General features: G+C 46.2%; 1 protein-coding gene across 1 annotated transcript in view; it reads left to right on the forward strand.

Moving 5' to 3' along the window:
* The first annotated feature begins 1,044 nt into the window (after positions 1–1,044).
* LOC126176509 (glutamate receptor ionotropic, kainate glr-3-like) overlaps positions 1,045–19,185 on the forward strand; it is a 131,280-nt gene continuing 113,139 nt past the window's right edge. Inside the window, exon 1 of the mRNA XM_049923665.1 lies at positions 1,045–1,071. Coding sequence (XP_049779622.1) covers positions 1,045–1,071 — 27 coding nt within the window. The remainder of the gene's footprint in view (positions 1,072–19,185) is intronic.

Below are 19,185 nucleotides of genomic sequence, written 5' to 3' on the forward strand. Positions count from 1 at the left end.
TTCAGATTTCTGTTTTCCGTTGTTTCCTTAGGCAAATACTGGGGAAGATCCCACGAAAAAGACTTCCTGGAGTCTGTTTGCGGCTATTAGTACATTTCGGTGGAAGACAGCAAATTAGTGCACGTGTTACGGTTAGACAATGACTTCTGAAAGTTCGTACAGTACTGAGAGAGTATTTGGGCATAAATTAGTTTTGTCACAGATCTTCTGTATAGTATGCTATCTCAAATATACGTACCTAGATCCGTAGGTTTATATTTTGAGTACTGAGAAAGCAATTACCGGAAGTGTGGTCAGATATCAATATCCAAAAGGCAACTGGCAGGCAGTTTTTCAGTGCATCAAATCGTTGCTACATATTAGCCGTAATGTTTTGCTCGTTGGACACCGGGATCCGACCATACGCCCGATTATCTAAGCGTGTCTGCCTGCTCTGTGGGGGACCTGGATAGAATTACGAGTTGCGCTAAGGACTTTTTACTTGGGTAGACTAGTTCAGTGCTATTCTTCCGACCCCATGAGGAAAACACAGGAGCTGCTGGAAGGAGAAGTGGGAGCTGCGGTCTCGAAAGCCGATACTGCTCTTAGGGAAAGCGATATATTGTCTACACACACCTCAATAATACCGTCTTAAATAGTCTCTTAAGCGGGTGGTTAAGCGAAGCGTCAATAAATGGCCACTGAATTTGTCCCAGAACTGAATAGGCTAGCCAAGTTATGATACAGAGAGAACTGGTAATTTTGATAACTACTTCAAGTGCTGTGCCCGTAACATACCTACACCGCGTGATCATACCCTAGTAACTCGGCAGCTTAAGTGGCTAATTCCAGTATTTTCCTCTGGTAAAGATTTTTCATACGTTCTGTAAGTGTGTCGTAAACAAGCGGAGAGTGGTACTGGACTCTAAAATTGTTCTAACACTCGTCTTGTAGCAAATTAACGTAGGCTGGGATGACAAAGTTTTTGCTGCGAAATGGTTCTTTTTGTTTTTAATGGATATGGATTACGTACCTGAGCAACACATTGCATACCGAAATTTGGCAATGAATGGATCTGTATTTGTCAAACCGGTAATGAAATGAAACATTCTGTTAAAATGTGGCTGTGGGTCTGTGGTAGATATTTTTAAGGAAGTTTTCCACATAATAATGGCCGCCGTGGCAAATGAATTAACTGCTACTCCAACGATAGTGTCGTCTGGAATAATGTGGAGTGGTTTGAAATTTAATCCACCACATTGACGTAGCTGCTGAACGAATAATTTACATCACCACTTTACATCAACGTTGCTTTAATTTACATAACCACTTTTACATCACAGTTGCTTGTCAAAGCCGGCCGGAGTGGCCGAGCGGTTCTAGGCGCTACAGTCTGGAACTGCGCTATCGCTACGCTCGCAGGTTCTAATCCTGCCTCGGACATGGATGTGTGTCATGTCCTTAGGTTAGTTAGGTTTAAGTAGTTCTAAGTCTAGGGGACTGATGAATGGTTCAAATGGCTCTGAGCACTATGGGACTTAACAGCTATGGTCATCAGTCCCCTAGAACTTAGAACTACTTAAACCTAACTAACCTAAGGACATCACACAACACCCAGTGGGACTGATGACCTCGGAAGTTAAGTCCCATAGTGCTCAGAGCCATTTGAACCATTTTTTTGCTTGTCAGATACTGGCAATGAAAAGTCTTGCACCATCAAAGTACGAAACGATTACCAACGTGTTGAGAGCACCTGCACAAGCTACAGTACCGGATTCGGCTACTGTGTTCAATAAAGCTCAACGGAATTTAAAATTCAGCGATAAATAAATAATTTTGGATAGAAGTACAATGAAAAGCTCCAGGTTTTCCAGCCGGATGTTATACGAGTGTCATTACCACCATTTTCTGACGAAACCTGAGATGCGAGAGCTTTTAATCAGCAATTATTATTGTTATAGTCTTTAGACCGAGGACTGATCTGATGTAGCTCTACGCGTTAGTTTACACTGAGGTAACAAAAATCATAGTATACCTCCTGATCTAGTGTCGGACCTCCTTTTGCCCTTCATAGCGCAGCATCCCGAAGTAGCATGGACTCAGCAAGTCATTGGAAGTCCTCTGCAGAAATATTGAGCTATGCTGTCTGTAAAGCCCATAATTGCGAAAGTGCTGCCGGAGCAGGATTTTGTGCACGAACTGACCTCTAGATTAATGTCGGGATATCTGAGTGGCAAAACCATTCGTTCGAATTGTCCAGAATGTTCTTCAAACCAATCGCAAAAAAATTGTGGCCCAGCGGCATGGCACATTGCCATCCATAAAAGTTCCATCGTTATTTAACATGAAGTACGTGAATTGCTGCATATGCTCTCCAAGTAGCTGAACATAACCATTTCCAAGGAAAGATCGATTCATTTGGTCGCCGGTCGAAGTGGCCGTGCGGTTAAAGGCGCTGCAGTCTGGAACCGCCGGACCGCTACGGTCGCAGGTTCGAATCCTGCCTCGGGCATGGATGTTTGTGATGTCCTTAGGTTAGTTAGGTTTAACTAGTTCTAAGTTCTAGGGGACTAATGACCTCAGCAGTTGAGTCCCATAGTGCTCAGAGCCATTTGAACCATTTGATTCATTTGGTCCAGAGAATCGCCGGCTGGTGTGGCCGAGCGGTTCTAGACGCTTCAGTCTGGAACCGGAACCGCGCGACCGCTACGATCGCAGGTTCGAATCCTGCCTCGGGCACGGATGTGTGCGATGTCCTTAGGTTAGTTAGGTTTAAGTAGTTCTGAGTTCTAGGGGACTGATGACCTCAGATGTTAAGTCCCATAGTGCTCAGAGCCATCTGAACCATTTGACCAGAGAATCCAGTCCATTCCATATAAACATAACCCACACCACTACGGATCCACCACCAGCTTGCATGGTGCCCTGTTGACAACTTGGCTCCATGGCTTCGTGGGGTCTACGCCACACTCGAACCTTATCATCAACTCTTACCAACGGGAATGGGGACTCATCTGACCGGTCCACGGTTGTCTAGGGTCCAAATGACATGGCCTCGAGCCCAGGAGGGGCATTGCAGGCGATCTTGTGCTGTTAAGCCGTCGGCACACGGACCGTACTGTCGAACGTTAACGTTGAGCGTGCCAAGTTCAACGTGCTGCTGAACGCTCAGGCACGATGCGACTTGTGCATACGGTACGTGGGTACCAACGTGGTATACGCCATCGCAACGCACTCCAGCGGCAGTTTGAGGGATGTTTCTAGTTCGTAAATCACACTGTTTACTCAAGGGGCGCGAGTAAAATTCCCACGTTAGCTCTATTAAAACGCACATTTCTTCCATCGTCCAGGAAAAGGATAGTACCATGTCCAATCAATAAGGGCACAGGCTTAAAGTTCCATTACATACAGTGCGGTACAAATTTGGAATACTTCTCCGCATAAGATAAACATTATTTCATCATTCGCAGATTTTAGTAAAACCCCAAGTCAGTTTACTTGATCACTGTTCCTACCCAGTAGCAGAATCTTTGCAACATGTGAATTACGAAGCGTAAATGAAAAAGGAGCAAAATATCTTTTTACAAGTAGCGCAAGCTGTCCTGTAGATTAAGCCAAACCAACAAAGTCACCCCTCAAAAAAAGGTGAACTTATATTTACATAACATCAAATGTTACAGCATATAATTATATAAAACTAACCATAATGTGTGAGAACTAAATAAAAACGCGAATTTTAAGAAAAAAAAATGTTTAGGAGTAAGAGGACGCGAACCCCCGCCCTACCAATAATTCGTCTCTAGGCAAAGCCGTTACTCATTACCCTAAACCAGCAACAGGCTACTATTCCTTAAAGATATTGTGTTACCCCTTGCTAAAAACGTTAATCGAAGATAATTATGTTATTAATTGGAATTTAATTATAACAAATTGCACTAAGAACAATGCGTTTTGGGTGGATCTTCAGTGTGTCGCTAACTTCTAATAGCCTACTCTCATAATACGCTCATTACAATAATTCTGTTGCCATGAATACGATGTTTCTCATTATTTTATTGGAACGAATCACACAGCTAACAACGGGTTTTCCAGTGATTCTCAGTTTACTGGTGCTCAGAAACGGCATACATACGTATAGACTCTAACGAATGCCAATATGGCGACTCACAACTCTGTACTGAAGGGAGACGGCGTGCGTGTGACGTAGGTGGCGTTGTGCCATCTCATTGGTCAACGCTCAGCCGCACGCTCAGAATAACTGACATGCCAGATATTGCTCTGCACGTTCGGAAAGACTCCCGAACGTGCTATTCCACGCTATGACGTCAGAAACTGGGTACGCTCAACGCTCAACGTTCGGATGCACGGTCCGTGTGCCGACGGCTTTAGCAAAGGTACTCGTGTCGGGCATCTGCTGCAACAGTCCATTAACCCAAAATTTCGCCACACTGTCCTAGCTGATACGTTTGTCGTACGTCCCGCAGTTATTTCAGTATTGCTTGTCTGTTAGCACTTACAACTCTACGCAAACGTCTTTTCTCTCGGACGTTAAGTGAAGGCCGTCGGCTACTGCGTTGTCCGTGGTGAGAGGTAGCGCCTGAAATTTAGTATTCTGAGCACACACTTGACACTTTGGATCCCGCAGCACTGAATTCCCTGACGATTTCCGAAATGCAATGTCCCATGTGTCTAGCTCCAGCTACCCTTCCGCGTTAGCGTCTATTAATTCCCGTCGTGAGGCCATGATCACGTCAGACATCATCTCGCATGAATCATCTGAATACAAACGACAGCTCCGCCAATACACTGCCCCTTTATAACTTACGTACGCGATACTACCGCCATCTGTATAAGTGTGTATCGCTGTCTCATGACTTGTCATCTCAGTTTATCCTCTGCAATACTCTGCATCAGGGCATAGCATTGGTGCTTCTATCCGTTTGCACCTGACTGATATATTTGAGGCTTCGTGTCCCTTCACAAGCCTTACCTCTATTGGAATGGAAATGAAGTCCCATGCTTCTTTACAGAGCGTAGGGGAACGATGCGGGAGACCCGCACCGCCTTACTAGGCAAGGTCCTAATGGAGGTGGTTTGCCGTTGCCTTCCTCCAACCGTAATGGGGTTAATGATGATGATGAAGACGACACAACAACACCCAGTCATCTCGAGGCAGGAAAAATCCCTGACCCCGCCGGGAATCGAACCCGGGACCCCGTGCTCGGGAAGCGAGAACGCTACCGCGAGACCACGAGGGCGGACTTACCTCTATTACCAAATTATTATTCTTGTTGCCTCCTTTTGCGTCAGACCAACCTATCCCTTCGTCTAGTCAAGCTACAACCAAAGCTCTCATCATCCGATTAGGCTCAGTACCTCTTGACTGATTATCCAATCCACCCAAAAAGTCATTCGTCACATCACATTTGAAAAACTCGTCTTATTACCTGTAACGCTTATCCTCTACGTTTCCCTTCCACGTAAGGCTGTACTCCAGATAAATACTTTCACAAACGGTTAAAATTTATGTTCGATCCTACCGTGATATCCTCTTTCAGAATAGCTATATAAAAACTGTATTCTAAGTCCTGCCCGCGTAGCCGCCCGCATTAGCATGCCGCTCCCTAACTTCAAAGAGGCCCGCCGGTCCAGGCGGATTAAAGATGAGAGCATGTGTCCTGGCAGCCAGTCTGGATATGGTTTTTTAAGAGGTTTCCCATATCCAGCTTGCTCAATACCGGGCTGGTTAAGACTCTTATAACGTGAGATGAACTGCCCGCCACGTTTTCCCCAGAGTGTAGGATAAAAAATGGTTCAAATGGTTCTGAGCACTATGGGACTTAACATCTGTGGTCATCAGTCCCCTAGAACTCAGAACTACTTAAACCTAACTAACCTAAGGACATCACACACATCCATGCCCGAGGCAGGATTCGAACCTGCGACCGTAGCGGTCACGCGGTTCCAGACTGAAGCGCCTAGAACCGCACGGCCACAACGGCCGACCAGTGTAGGATATTCAAACTCGTTTACATACACTCCTGGAAATGGAAAAAAGAACACATTGACACCGGTGTGTCAGACCCACCATACTTGCTCCGGACACTGCGAGAGGGCTGTACAAGCAATGATCACACGCACGGTACAGCGGACACACCAGGAACCGCGGTGTTGGCCGTCGAATGGCGCTAGCTGCGCAGCATTTGTGCACCGCCGCCGTCAGTGTCAGCCAGTTTGCCGTGGCATACGGAACTCCATCGCAGTCTTTAACACTGGTAGCATGCCGCGACAGCGTGGACGTGAACCGTATGTGCAGTTGACGGATTTTGAGCGAGGGCGTATAGTGGGCATGCGGGAGGCCGGGTGGACGTACCGCCGAATTGCTCAACACGTGGGGCGTGGGGTCTCCACAGTACATCGATGTTGTCGCCAGTGGTCGGCGGAAGGTGCACGTGCCCGTCGACCTGGGACCGGACCGCAGCGACGCACGGATGCACGCCAAGACCGTAGGATCCTACGCAGTGCCGTAGGGGACCGCACCGCCACTTCCCAGCAAATTAGGGACACTGTTGCTCCTGGGGTATCGGCGAGGACCATTCGCAACCGTCTCCATGAAGCTGGGCTACGGTCCCGCACACCGTTAGGCCGTCTTCCGCTCACGCCCCAACATCGTGCAGCCCGCCTCCAGTGGTGTCGCGACAGGCGTGAATGGAGGGACGAATGGAGACGTGTCGTCTTCAGCGATGAGAGTCGCTTCTGCCTTGGTGCCAATGATGGTCGTATGCGTGTTTGGCGCCGTGCAGGTGAGCGCCACAATCAGGACTGCATACGACCGAGGCACACAGGGCCAACACCCGGCATCATGGTGTGGGGAGCGATCTCCTACACTGTCCGTACACCACTGATGATCGTCGAGGGGACACTGAATAGTGCACGGTACATCCAAACCGTCATCGAACCCATCGTTCTACCATTCCTAGACCGGCAAGGGAACTTGCTGTTCCAACAGGACAATGCACGTCCGCATGTATCCCGTGCCACCCAACGTGCTCTAGAAGGTGTAAGTCAACTACCCTGGCCAGCAAGATCTCCGGATCTGTCCCCCATTGAGCATGTTTGGGACTGGATGAAGCGTCGTCTCACGCGGTCTGCACGTCCAGCACGAACGCTGGTCCAACTGAGGCGCCAGGTGGAAATGGCATGGCAGCCGTTCCACAGGACTACATCCAGCATCTCTACGATCGTCTCCATGGGAGAATAGCAGCCTGCATTGCTGCGAAAGGTGGATATACACTGTACTAGTGCCGACATTGTGCATGCTCTGTTGCCTGTGTCTATGTGCCTGTGGTTCTGTCAGTGTGATCATGTGATGTATCTGACCCCAGGAATGTGTCAATAAAGTTTCCCCTTCCTGGGACAATGAATTCACAGTGTTCTTATTTCAATTTCCAGGAGTGTATGAGTCATGATGAGAGTGAAGATTTGCAATTATATGTATTGAAGGATTCATCGTAAACATGGGTGTCTGCTCAGCTGTAAACTACACTAACCATTTGAAAAATGGTTTTCGCTTGTTTAAATATCCATGTGAACGAAGAAAAATATGGGCCTATGGGCCATAAATTGTGGCAGAGGTATCTGGGAACCAGAACCTGGTACTCAATTGTGTACTGGAAGTATATGTTAATAAACGTAGTTGTGAACATGGAATCACTTCTATACAACTGCGTCTCCCCCCCCACCCCCCAATCTAAAACTACATTGAAAGAGTTCATATCAAAATGTTTCTGTTTTTGTGATATTTTTGCAATTGGGAAAGTGGAGACGAATATTTATTGTGATTTATTTATACATCGTTATCGTATACATACATCGTATATATACACAAACTGAGTATTGCGTAATCCTATTTCTTGTGTGTGTGTGTGTGTGTGTTTGAAGTTTACGGGCGCTAAACAGCGTGGTCATCAGCGCCCAAACGCATAAAAACAAGAACACATGCAGTGAAGGGACTAAGACAAACAGCGAAGAAGGAGAACGGCTAAAACACACAGACCTGATGCAGTTCCAAATCCTCACACACAGAGGCAAAACGAGAGGAGAAGGGACACACTAAAAAGGAAAGGAAACACAAGGAAAAGAGAACAGAAACCGAAGGGAAACAAGGAGGTAATCGTGACTGGCTGACCTCTTACCTAAAACCTGGGTGAGCCAGTCACCCAGCAGCACATTAAAACCCTCTCCCTAAAATCCGAGGCAACAAATTGGACAGGACACAAAACCGTAAGACCTTAACTACAGTCGTTGCGTCATCTTGTAAAATAGAGGGCAAATCCGGTGGCAAGGAAACCACCGCCCTCTGGTCAGAGAATAAAAGACAGTCAAGTAAAATGTGGCGGACAGTAATCTGGACGCCACAAGAACTGCAGATTGGGGGGTCCGCCCGCCGGAGTAAAAAACCATGCGTTAAGGGACTGTGCCCGATGCGGAGGCGAGTGAGGAGAACCTCACCCCGCCTGCATGACTGGTAGGACGTACGCCATGGCCGCGTGGTAGCCTTGACCAGACACAGCTTATTGTCACCGACTGCCAGCCACTCCTCTTCCCACTGACGCATAACACAAAACGCAGGAGGGAGGTAACAGCATGGAGGGGGACGGCACATTCAAAAACGTGAGGGAGGGAACATGCATCTTTGGCAGCCACATCCGCCAGTTCGTTTCCCCTAATACCCACGTGCCCCGGTACCCAGCAGAAGGACACCACCTTCCCCTGCCGTTGCAGGTGGAGGAGGGCATCATGGATGTTCTGGACGACCGTATCCGCTGGGTACAAGTGTTGCATGGTCTGAAGGGCACTCAGGGAGTCAGAACAGATGAGGAACCTAAGACTGGGAACACACCGCATCTGCTCCAATGTCCGCAAGATCGCAAACAATTCGGCATCAAAGATGGTAAACGCTGCAGGAAGCCGTAACTTGACGACTCGATCAGGGAAAACAACAGCACAACCAACAGAGTCCCCCTGTTTAGAGCCATCCGTAAATACTGGTACATGGTCGGGATGCTGGTTTAAAATATCATAAAATAAGGATATAGATAAAGTAGGACGAGTGGCGATTATGATATTTTTGTAGCAGACTGATCATTCCGAGGGAACCTACTCAAGTAACATAACCTTCACAGAATAAAGTTTTGGCCACAACTCAACAAGCAACAAATTTTCTGTCTTTCGTCTTTTTGTGTTAGTGATAAAGATATTTAATAACACTGCGAATTCCAGACACACAAATTTGCGTGCGTTTGGTGGGATTAGGGAGGGGAGGGGGGCGGTAGTTACGTAGGCAAGAACTAATTTAATCTAACGAACAAAAAGTGACATAAAATGTTAATTTTGAGTACTAGGCCTATACGAACATATTTATAGAGTTGAATTCATGCATGGTACAACTCCCCATCTCTACAATAAAACTGTCACACTTCTTAAATTACCTACTTATGATTAGAAAATAAACACCACTCTTGCAATTTGCTATATACGGGTAGAAACAAATGTATAGGCAGAGGGTATTACTGCATAACGCCAATATTTGAAGACATTGGTACGGAGTTGTTAACGCATTATATTAAATATTTAGGAACTATCACGAAAGTTAGGAGCCTAGATTTCTATAGCCGTGTAATTTTACATTCCAGTTCTTCTGTTTTACGAAAAAGGCGGCCTCTATGCACCTTAATTACTGTTCGGTACACTTCATAAATGCAATATCAAATTTTTTTTAAGAAATTTTGTAAAACGTTGCTTGAATAGGTTAACCAACCACAAGGTAAACATTGCCGAATACTCAGAATTGACGAAAGCATGGCGGACGATTCAAAGTGGTCTAGGAGCTCTGGGGCTGGTACATACGCCACGTGTCAGAGTCGGAAACGCTTCAAAGACATTCGCACATTTTTCACGTGGGATAACACAAAACACACACAGAGTTGGGGTACACAGATTCCGTTCCGGGAGAAAGGGTTGGCTACACCACCCTCTACTGCAGCAATTAATATGGCGAACCCGAGAAGATAAAGGGCTGGAAAAAGAAGATTTTATATCCTGTCTGCTTCTGCTATCGCCAATTACGAGGGCTCGATAAATGTGAGTGGCAGCACTGTCGTAGCATGAGGGATGTGCCTCTCAGTTGAAGTGTAGTGAGTCACGAAAAAATCAAATGGCTGGAATCACTATGGGACTTAACACGTGAGGTCATCAGTCCCCTAGAGTTAGAACTACTTAAACCTAACTAACCTAAAGACATCACACACATCCATGCCCGAGGCAGGATTCGAACCTGCGACCATAGCAGCAGCGCGGTTCCGGACTGAAGCGCCTAGAACCGTTCGGCCACAGCGGCCGGTTAGTGAGTGACGGATGTGTGATTCAGTTGCAGGTTCCACTGTCTGAAAGTGCGGGAGGCCAATTCAAACGCCCTAACGCTATTTTCAGGAAACTCGAACGACGTGCGTGGGTCGCAATTGAAGTGATACGTGGTCAGGGCGCACAACAAAGGCTTCTGGGACTGCGTGGAGCGTGTGGTGATGCAGCATTGCTATATCGTACGGTGTTTCGGGATGGCAAGGATGTCATTCAAGATCGGCCCCGTTCGGAACGACCCCCACGGATGACATGAAAATTGGTCTCCTCGCCCCTCTGCTGGTCTGCGCGTGAGGTAGCTGCAGAGGTAGACGTGTGCCATGAAACAGTGCTCCACATTTTGCACGATATTCTTTAGTGTAGCAAAACTGCAACAAGTTGAGTACAGCATGCATTCGGCCGCTGTGTTATGTGGCTAGTAGCTAGTGGGAATGATGCGTTATCGGTCAGCCGTTGAAACTGCGGTATTAGTTGACCTTCGTCCTCCATACGACAGCTTTCTTTACAAATTCAGGTATTAAGGGTTAATTGTAATGTTTACCGTTCAAGTGCGCCCCGACAGTATGCGTCCTGTGAAACACACACAAAATCTCTCCTTTTTGTCTTTCTTTACCGCGGTGTTATCGAGTAAATTTTTTCTAATGACGGAAATAAGTCGTGTAACAGACACGGAGATAGAGCACCTGCTTTTAGAAGTTGACGATAATTTCGGTGACAGTTCTGAAAGTTTTCAAGATATGGATGTTGAGGCTAGTGAAAGTGACTTCGATTCAGAATCAACTGAGGACGAGACAGTACTGTAGCGGATGGTACCTAGTGCATTCGTGTGTGCTAGTTTAGTTCGAGATCAAAATTTGTTCAGTGGCTGTAGTGGTACAGTTGTGCCTCTAAAACAATATGATGTGATGAATTGTTTTATGTGTTTTGTGAATGATGCTTTGTGGAAAATAATAGCTGACAAACGAACTTATATGCACAGCATTTCATAGCTTCTCGTCACAATTTATCAGTACGCTCAAGCGTTCGTAGTGGGCAGGACACTACAAGGGTTGAGGTAAAAACACTTATTGGAAATGTCGTGTGGCTAGGGCCTCCCGTCGGGTAGACCGTTCGCCTGGTGCAGGTCTTTCAATTTGACGCTACTTCGGCGACCTGCGCGTCGATGGGGATGAAATGATGATGATTAGGACAACACAACACCCAGACCCTGAGCGGAGAAAATTTCCGACCCAGCCGGGAATCGAACCCGGGCCCTTAGGATTGACAGTCTGTCACGCTGACCACTCAGCTACCGGGGCAGACCAAAACACTTATTGGAAAGCTAGTACTTCAGGTAATACTTCATAGACCAGAATACAAGATGTACTTTTGGAAGAGAGAATCAGGTGACACACGTTTCTTCATCTTTTGTTGAAGTTGCTGCAGTTTGATGACAACACCTCGTGTGGTCCACTAGTCACTATCAGTAGAAAAGTATTCAAAATTCACTCGATTATGGAGCATCTGTGGTTTAAATTCAGATCAGTATACATGCCAGAAAGGAACACAACCGTTTGCGAATCGTTGTTACTCTGGAAACAACAGCTTGGATGAGGCAATTTATTCCATCAACAGCGCAGCAGATTCGGGGTCAAATTTTACGAACTTTGTGAAAGCAACTCCTGGTATGTAAGTGACTGTATTGTTTACACTGGAAAGGACATTAAATATGGTAGCCACTATCCAGAATAAAGAATAACCTCTGGAATTGTTTTGGAGCTTGCACATGTTCTACTAGATAAAGGTCACTGTATTTATCTCTACGCCGACCGGTGTGGCCGTGCGGTTCTAGGCACTTCAGTCTGGATCCGCGTGACCGCTACGGTCGCAGGTTCGAATCCTGCCTCGGGCATGGATGTGTGTGATGTCCTTAGGTTAGTTAGGTTTAAGTAGTTCTAAGTTCTAGGGGACTGATGGCCACAGATGTTAAGTCCCATAGTGCTCAGAGCCATTTGAACCATTTATCTCGACAACTGGTAGACCAGTCCAGAAATGGTGGGCAAACTAACCACCAATAACACCGATGTTGTCGGAACTATGCAGAGGTTTTCCCGACTTCATAAAAAAGGAAACAAAAACTGAAAAAAGAAAGTACATAACAGGGTACAGAAGTAAGCAGGTGATAATTAAAGGGTATAGCAAAACTGGTGTTATGATCAGCACTTTGCATAATGATACATTTTTAAATGTATACTCGAAGAAGGGAATCGTTCAAAAGCCACATGTTGTCTTAGATTACAACGAGAATATAGAAGGCGTGGATAGGTGCGATTTTCAGTTGCACAGCTACCAAATGGCCAGGATCAGGCGGAAAAAGTATTATCAGCAGCTTTTCCGCCACTTGGTGGACGTAGAAAGCTTCAGTGCATACGTTCTGTGCAAGAAGCATGATGGCGAATAAAGTAGATTGACGTTCATGATTAGTCTTGGCGATCAGATGACCATATCTTCACCACAACAATGGACGTCAGCAGGACGCCTACCTAGAGTAGGAAGTTCACTGAGGCTTTTTGCAGATGATGCTGTGGTGTATCGAGAGGTTGTAACAATGGAAAATTGTACTGAAATGCAGGAGGATCTGCAGCGAATTGACGCATGGTGCAGGGAATGGCAATTGAATCTCAATGTAGACAAGTGTAATGTGCTGCGAATACACAGAAAGATAGATCCTTTATCATTTAGCTACAAAATAGCAGGTCAGCAACTGGAAGCAGTTAATACCATAAATTATCTGGGAGTACGCATTAGGAGTGATTTAAAATGGAATGATCATATAATGTTGATCGTCGGTAAAGCAGATGCCAGACTGAGATTCATTGGAAGAATCCTAAGGAAATGCAATCCGAAAACAAAGGAAGTAGGTTACAGTACGCTTGTTCGCCCACTGCTTGAATACTGCTCAGCAGTGTGGGATCCGTAGCAGATAGGGTTGATAGAAGATATAGAGAAGATCCAACGGAGAGCAGCGCGTTTCGTTACAGGATCATTTAGTAATCGCGAAAGCGTTACGGAGATGATAGATAAACTCCAGTGGAAGACTCTGCAGGAGAGACGCTCAGTAGCTCGGTACGGGCTTTTGTCAAAGTTTCGAGAACATACCTTCACCGAAGAGTCAAACAGTATATTGCTCCCTCCTACGTATATCTCGCGAAGAGACCGTGAGGATAAAATCAGGGAGATTAGAGCCCACACAGAGGCATACCGACAATCCTTCTTTCCACGAACAATACGAGACTGGAATAGAAGGGAGAATCGATAGAGGTACTCAAGGTACCCTCCGCCACACACCGTCAGGTGGCTTGCGTCTTAGAGCCAGGCATTTTCCAGACCTTCTGCCGCCCAGAACGAAGGAAAAACCAAGAAAGTGTGTGGTGTGCACGATAAAAGGCCTTCGCAAAGAGACTTCATACGCAATAAGTGAATGAATTTGACAAAGGCCGAGGAAGCCTACGTTTATAGACTTGATACTGTTGCGCAGAACGTGGAGTTTCTTTGTGTGCAGTATGTTGCTTTAAAATGTTTTGCACTGAAAGCGACTTGTAATATCGTGAAAATAAATTTTGGTTAACTTCTGCAACTTATTTTATTCATTCCCACACAATATCAATTTAAATTCAAAAATGATAACATGAAGGAAAACTTTTGTGCGTGAATACAATGTACCACCGCGCCAGGGTGCGCTGGCGCATCGTTACCCACTAAGGACGCCAACTACGTACTTAGCAGGTTAAATGGGACAATCCAATGAATCAAAATGCCCTGGTTCTACTCACCCATAGAACCAGTTAGTTCAAATGGCTCTGGGCACTATGGGACTTAACTTCTGAGGTTATCAGTCCCCTAGAACTTAGAACTACTTAAACCTAACTAACATAAGGACATCACATACATCCATGCCCGAGGCAGGATTCAAACCTGCGACCGTAGTGCGGTTCCAGACTGTAGCGCGTAGAACCGCTAGGCCACTCCGGCCGGCAGAACCAGTTGGTACCAAAGTGATGGTTATTGTGGCTTGTGTTACCTTTTGGTTAATCCCACGTTGTACCGCAGGGACAGACGGACACTGCGGCCTACTAATGCAATTTCTTGCGGCATCACCTACGTCCCGCACCGAGAAGAAAGCGACGGCACTTTCTGGCACTGCATCCCATCATCATTAATGACAGGGTACGATATCACGCAACGAATTCCGTGCAGGAACTCCTGTGTACCTGGGGGTGGGGCATACTGAAACATCCATCACTTCACCGAAATGAGTACGTGAGATTACGACCTGTTCGCCAAAATGAAGGAATCTCTTCGTGTCACGTGCTACAACACAAGAGAAGGCATCATCCATGCCATAGGGCGGACCTTAAGAAACATCGATAGAGATGGACATGCTGACGGTGTTCAACGCCTTTCATCTCCGTGGGGGAAGGTGATGGACATACGGGGTGACAATATTAAGGATATGTGATATGGTGAATGACTGTCAATGAAGTCTGGTGTGAATTATAAGAGTGTTGTCACTGATTTTTATCCAATCCACTATTTTGCTGTCCAGATAACAAAGCTCGTTTATTTTAATTTATTTTTTTTTGAGTCTCAGTTCCTAACGTAATTTCCTGTTGCCGCCTAATGATGCGGCTCCTACCATCCCCCTGTTTTATTGATGTTCATCTTATAACCTCTTTTTTGACACTAGCCATTTCGTTCAGTTGATCTTCCAAGTCCTTTGCTGTCTCTTACTCAACTTTAATTCCTTTACCAAATATCTCCTGGGTATCCTGCAGTGCTCACTCTGTGTACAGACTGATGAACACGGAATATAGGCTACATCTCTGTTTCACTCCCTTCTCTGTTAGAACAAACAACTATGTCCTTCATTTGACGGTAGGGTAAGTCTACATCACACAACAGGAAAAAAAATCTCCGTTTTTAAATGCAACGTAGCAGAATTTTTCAGAATATTTCAGAAACAATAACGACAATCTCGCTATCATGACTGAACAGGTTGAAATTGACCAAAGCTTTTACTCAGTAATTGTAAAATTGTGTGTGAGAGTGTCAAAGCCTTTAGCCAGAAATGTGAAAGCAGGTGCTTTTAAATTCAGATTGCAGTGTTTGATGTAGAACCGTCTTTGCTACCCTCCTTTTAAACGCGAACATAACTGTGCAAAATAATTTTGATGAATGTGATATCAATATTAATCTAAACTGCATCTGAATAGCCGGCCGCGGTGGTCTAGCGGTTCTAGGCGCTCAGTCCGGAACCGCGTGACTGCTACGGTCGCAGGTTCGAATCCTGCCTCGGGCATGGATGTGTGTGATATCCTTAGGTTAGTTAGGTTTAAGTAGTTCTAAGTTCTAGGGGACTGATGACCACAGATGTTAAGTCCCATAGTGCTCAGAGCCCTTTGAACCATTTTTTGCATCTGAATATTGGTAAATAAGATTGAATATAAAAAATGGTTATCAAGACTACTCAGGGTGGCTTTGTAATGAAACAGTCACACACAATGACTAAACGTTACATCAGCATCTACACCTACGTGATTACTCAGCTATTCACAATAAATTGCCTGGCAGAGGGTTCAATGACCACCTTCAAGCTGTCTCTCTACCGTTCCACTGTCTAACGGCACACAGGAAAAACCAGCACTTAAATTTTTCTGTGCGAGCCCTGATTTCTCTTATTTTATCGTGATGATCATTTCTCCCTATGTAGGTGGGTGGCAACAAATGTTTTCGCAATCGGAGGAGAAAACTGGTGATTGAAATTTTATGAGAAGGTCCCGTCGCAACGGAAACGCCTTTGTTTTAATGACTGCCATTCCAATTCACGTATCATGTCTGTAGCACTATCTCCCTATTTCAAAACGAGCCGCCCTTCTTTGAACTTTGTCGATGTCATCCGTCAGTCCCACCTGATGCGGATCCCACACCGCACAGCAATACTCCAGAATAGGAGGGACAAGCGTGGTGTAAGCATTCTCTTTACTTGACCTGTTGCACCTTCTAAGTGTTCCGCCAAAGAATCGCAATCTTTGGTTTGCTCTACCTACAACATTATCTACGTGATCATTCCGATTTAGGATATTAGTAATTGTAATCCCTAAGTATTTAGTTGACTTTACAGCCTTCAGATTTGTGTGACTTATCGCGTAATCGAAATTTAGCGGATTTCTTTTAGTACTCATGTGAATAACATTACACTTTTCTTTATTCAGGGTCAACTGCCACTTTTCACACCATACAGATATCTTATCTAAATCATTTTGCAATTCTTTTTGGTCACCCGATGACTTTACAAAATTGTAAATGACAGCATCATCTGCAAACAGTCTAAAAGGGCTACTCAGATTATCTCCTATGTCGCTAATATACACTCTTGGAAATGGAAAAAAGAACACATTGACACCGGTGTGTCAGACCCACCATACTTGCTCCGGACACTGCGAGAGGGCTGTACAAGCAATGATCACACGCACGGCACAGCGGACACACCAGGAACCGCGATGTTGGCAGTCGAATGGCGCTAGCTGCGCAGCATTTGTGCACCGCCGCCGTCAGTGTCAGCCAGTTTGCCGTGGCATACGGAGCTCCATCGCAGTCTTTAACACTGGTAGCATGCCGCGACAGCGTGGACGTGAACCGTATGTGCAGTTGACGGACTTTGAGCGAGGGCGTATAGTGGGCATGCGGGAGGCCGGGTGGAGGTACCGCCGAATTGCTCAACACGTGGGGCGTGAGGTCTCCACAGTACATCGATGTTGTCGCCAGTGGTCGGCGGAAGGTGCACGTGCCCGTCGACCTGGGGCCGGACCGCAGCGACGCACGGATGCACGCCAAGACCGTAGGATCCTACGCAGTGCCGTAGGGGACCGCACCGCCACTTCCCAGCAAATTAGGGACACTGTTGCTCCTGGGGTATCGGCGAGGACCATTCGCAACCGTCTCCATGAAGCTGGGCTACGGTCCCGCACACCGTTAGGCCGTCTTCCGCTCACGCCCCAACATCGTGCAGCCCGCCTCCAGTGGTGTCACGACAGGCGTGAATGGAGGGACGAATGGAGACGTGTCGTCTTCAGCGACGAGAGTCGCTTCTGCCTTGGTGCCAATGATGGTCGTATGCGTGTTTGGCGCCGTGCAGGTGAGCGCCACAATCAGGACTGCATACGACCGAGGCACACAGGGCCAACACCCGGCATCATGGTGTGGGGAGCGATCTCCTACACTGGCCGTACACCACTGGTGATCGTCGAGGGGACACTGAATAGTGCACGGTACATCCAAACCGTCATCGAACCCATCGTTCTACCATTCCTAGACCGGCAAGGGAACTTGCTCTTCCAACAGGACAATGCACGTCCGCCTGTATCCCGTGCCACCCAATGTGCTCTAGAAGGTGTAAGTCAACTACCCTGGCCAGCAAGATCTCTGGATCTGTCCCCCATTGAGCATGTTTGGGACTGGATGAAGCGTCGTCTCACGCGGTCTGCACGTCCAGCACGAACGCTGGTCCAACTGAGGCGCCAGGTGGAAATGGCATGGCAAGCCGTCCACAGGACTACATCCAGCATCTCTACGATCGTCTCCGTGGGAGAATAGCAGCCTGCATTGCTGGGAAAGGTGGATATACACTGTACTAGTGCCGACATTGTGCATGCTCTGTTGCCTGTGTCTATGTGCCTGTGGTTCTGTCAGTGTGATCATGTGATGTATCTGACCCCAGGAATGTGTCAATAAAGTTTCCCCTTCCTGGGACAATGAATTCGCGGTGTTCTTATTTCAATTTCCAGGAGTGTAGTTCAGGTACAATAGACGGCCTATAACACTTCCTTGGGGAATGCCGGATAATACTTCTGTTTTACTCGATGACTTACCGTCTATTACTACGAACTGTGACCTTTCTGACAGGAAATCACGGATCCAGTCGCACAACAGAAGCGATATTCCATAGGCACGCAGTTTGGTTAGAAGACGCTTGCGAGGCACGGTGTCGAAAGCCCTCTGGAAATCTAAAAATATGGAATCAATTTGACAACCCCTGCCGATATCACTCATTACTTCATGAGTATAAAGATCTAGTTGTGTTTCACAACAACGATGTTTTCTGAACCCGTGCTGACTATGTGTCAGTAAATCGTTTTCTTCAAGGTATTTCATAATGTTCGAACACAGAATACGTTCCAAAACCCTACTGCAAATCGACGTTAGTGATATGGGCCTGTAATTCAGCGGATTACTCCTATTTCCCTTTTTGGGTATTGGTGTGACTTGTGCAATTTTCGAGTCATTAGGTACGGAACTTTGTGAGCGAGCGGTTGTATATAATGGCTAAAGAAGGAACGAAACTGCTAAGTTCATTGGTCCCTAGACTTACACACTTCTTAAACTAACTTATGGTAAAAACAACACACACACCTATGCCCGAGGGAGAACTCGAACCTGCGGCGGGAGGGGGATCGTTTAGGTCCTACAATTATTCTTACCTTGCAACGGATAACTCGGTTCTGTACTGCAAGAATGATGAGGTGAATGATGAACTTTAATAAATCACTACGCGGCAGTCCGCCGTCTTCTCTTGTTAATTAAGCTGCTATAGCAAATTAATTTTTTGTCCTCTTTCAAAATGATAATCATTGTTCAAGCAACGGTGCAAGGCGTGACAGGGCAACCTTTTACCAAAAACCCCTCATTTAAAGAGCGAGGATGAAATTCAGTGTAATGTTTTATAAATAATTAGAAGAGTACTTTGAAATA

Source organism: Schistocerca cancellata, chromosome 3, assembly GCF_023864275.1.
Source record: "Schistocerca cancellata isolate TAMUIC-IGC-003103 chromosome 3, iqSchCanc2.1, whole genome shotgun sequence".
Taxonomy (NCBI): domain Eukaryota; kingdom Metazoa; phylum Arthropoda; class Insecta; order Orthoptera; family Acrididae; genus Schistocerca; species Schistocerca cancellata.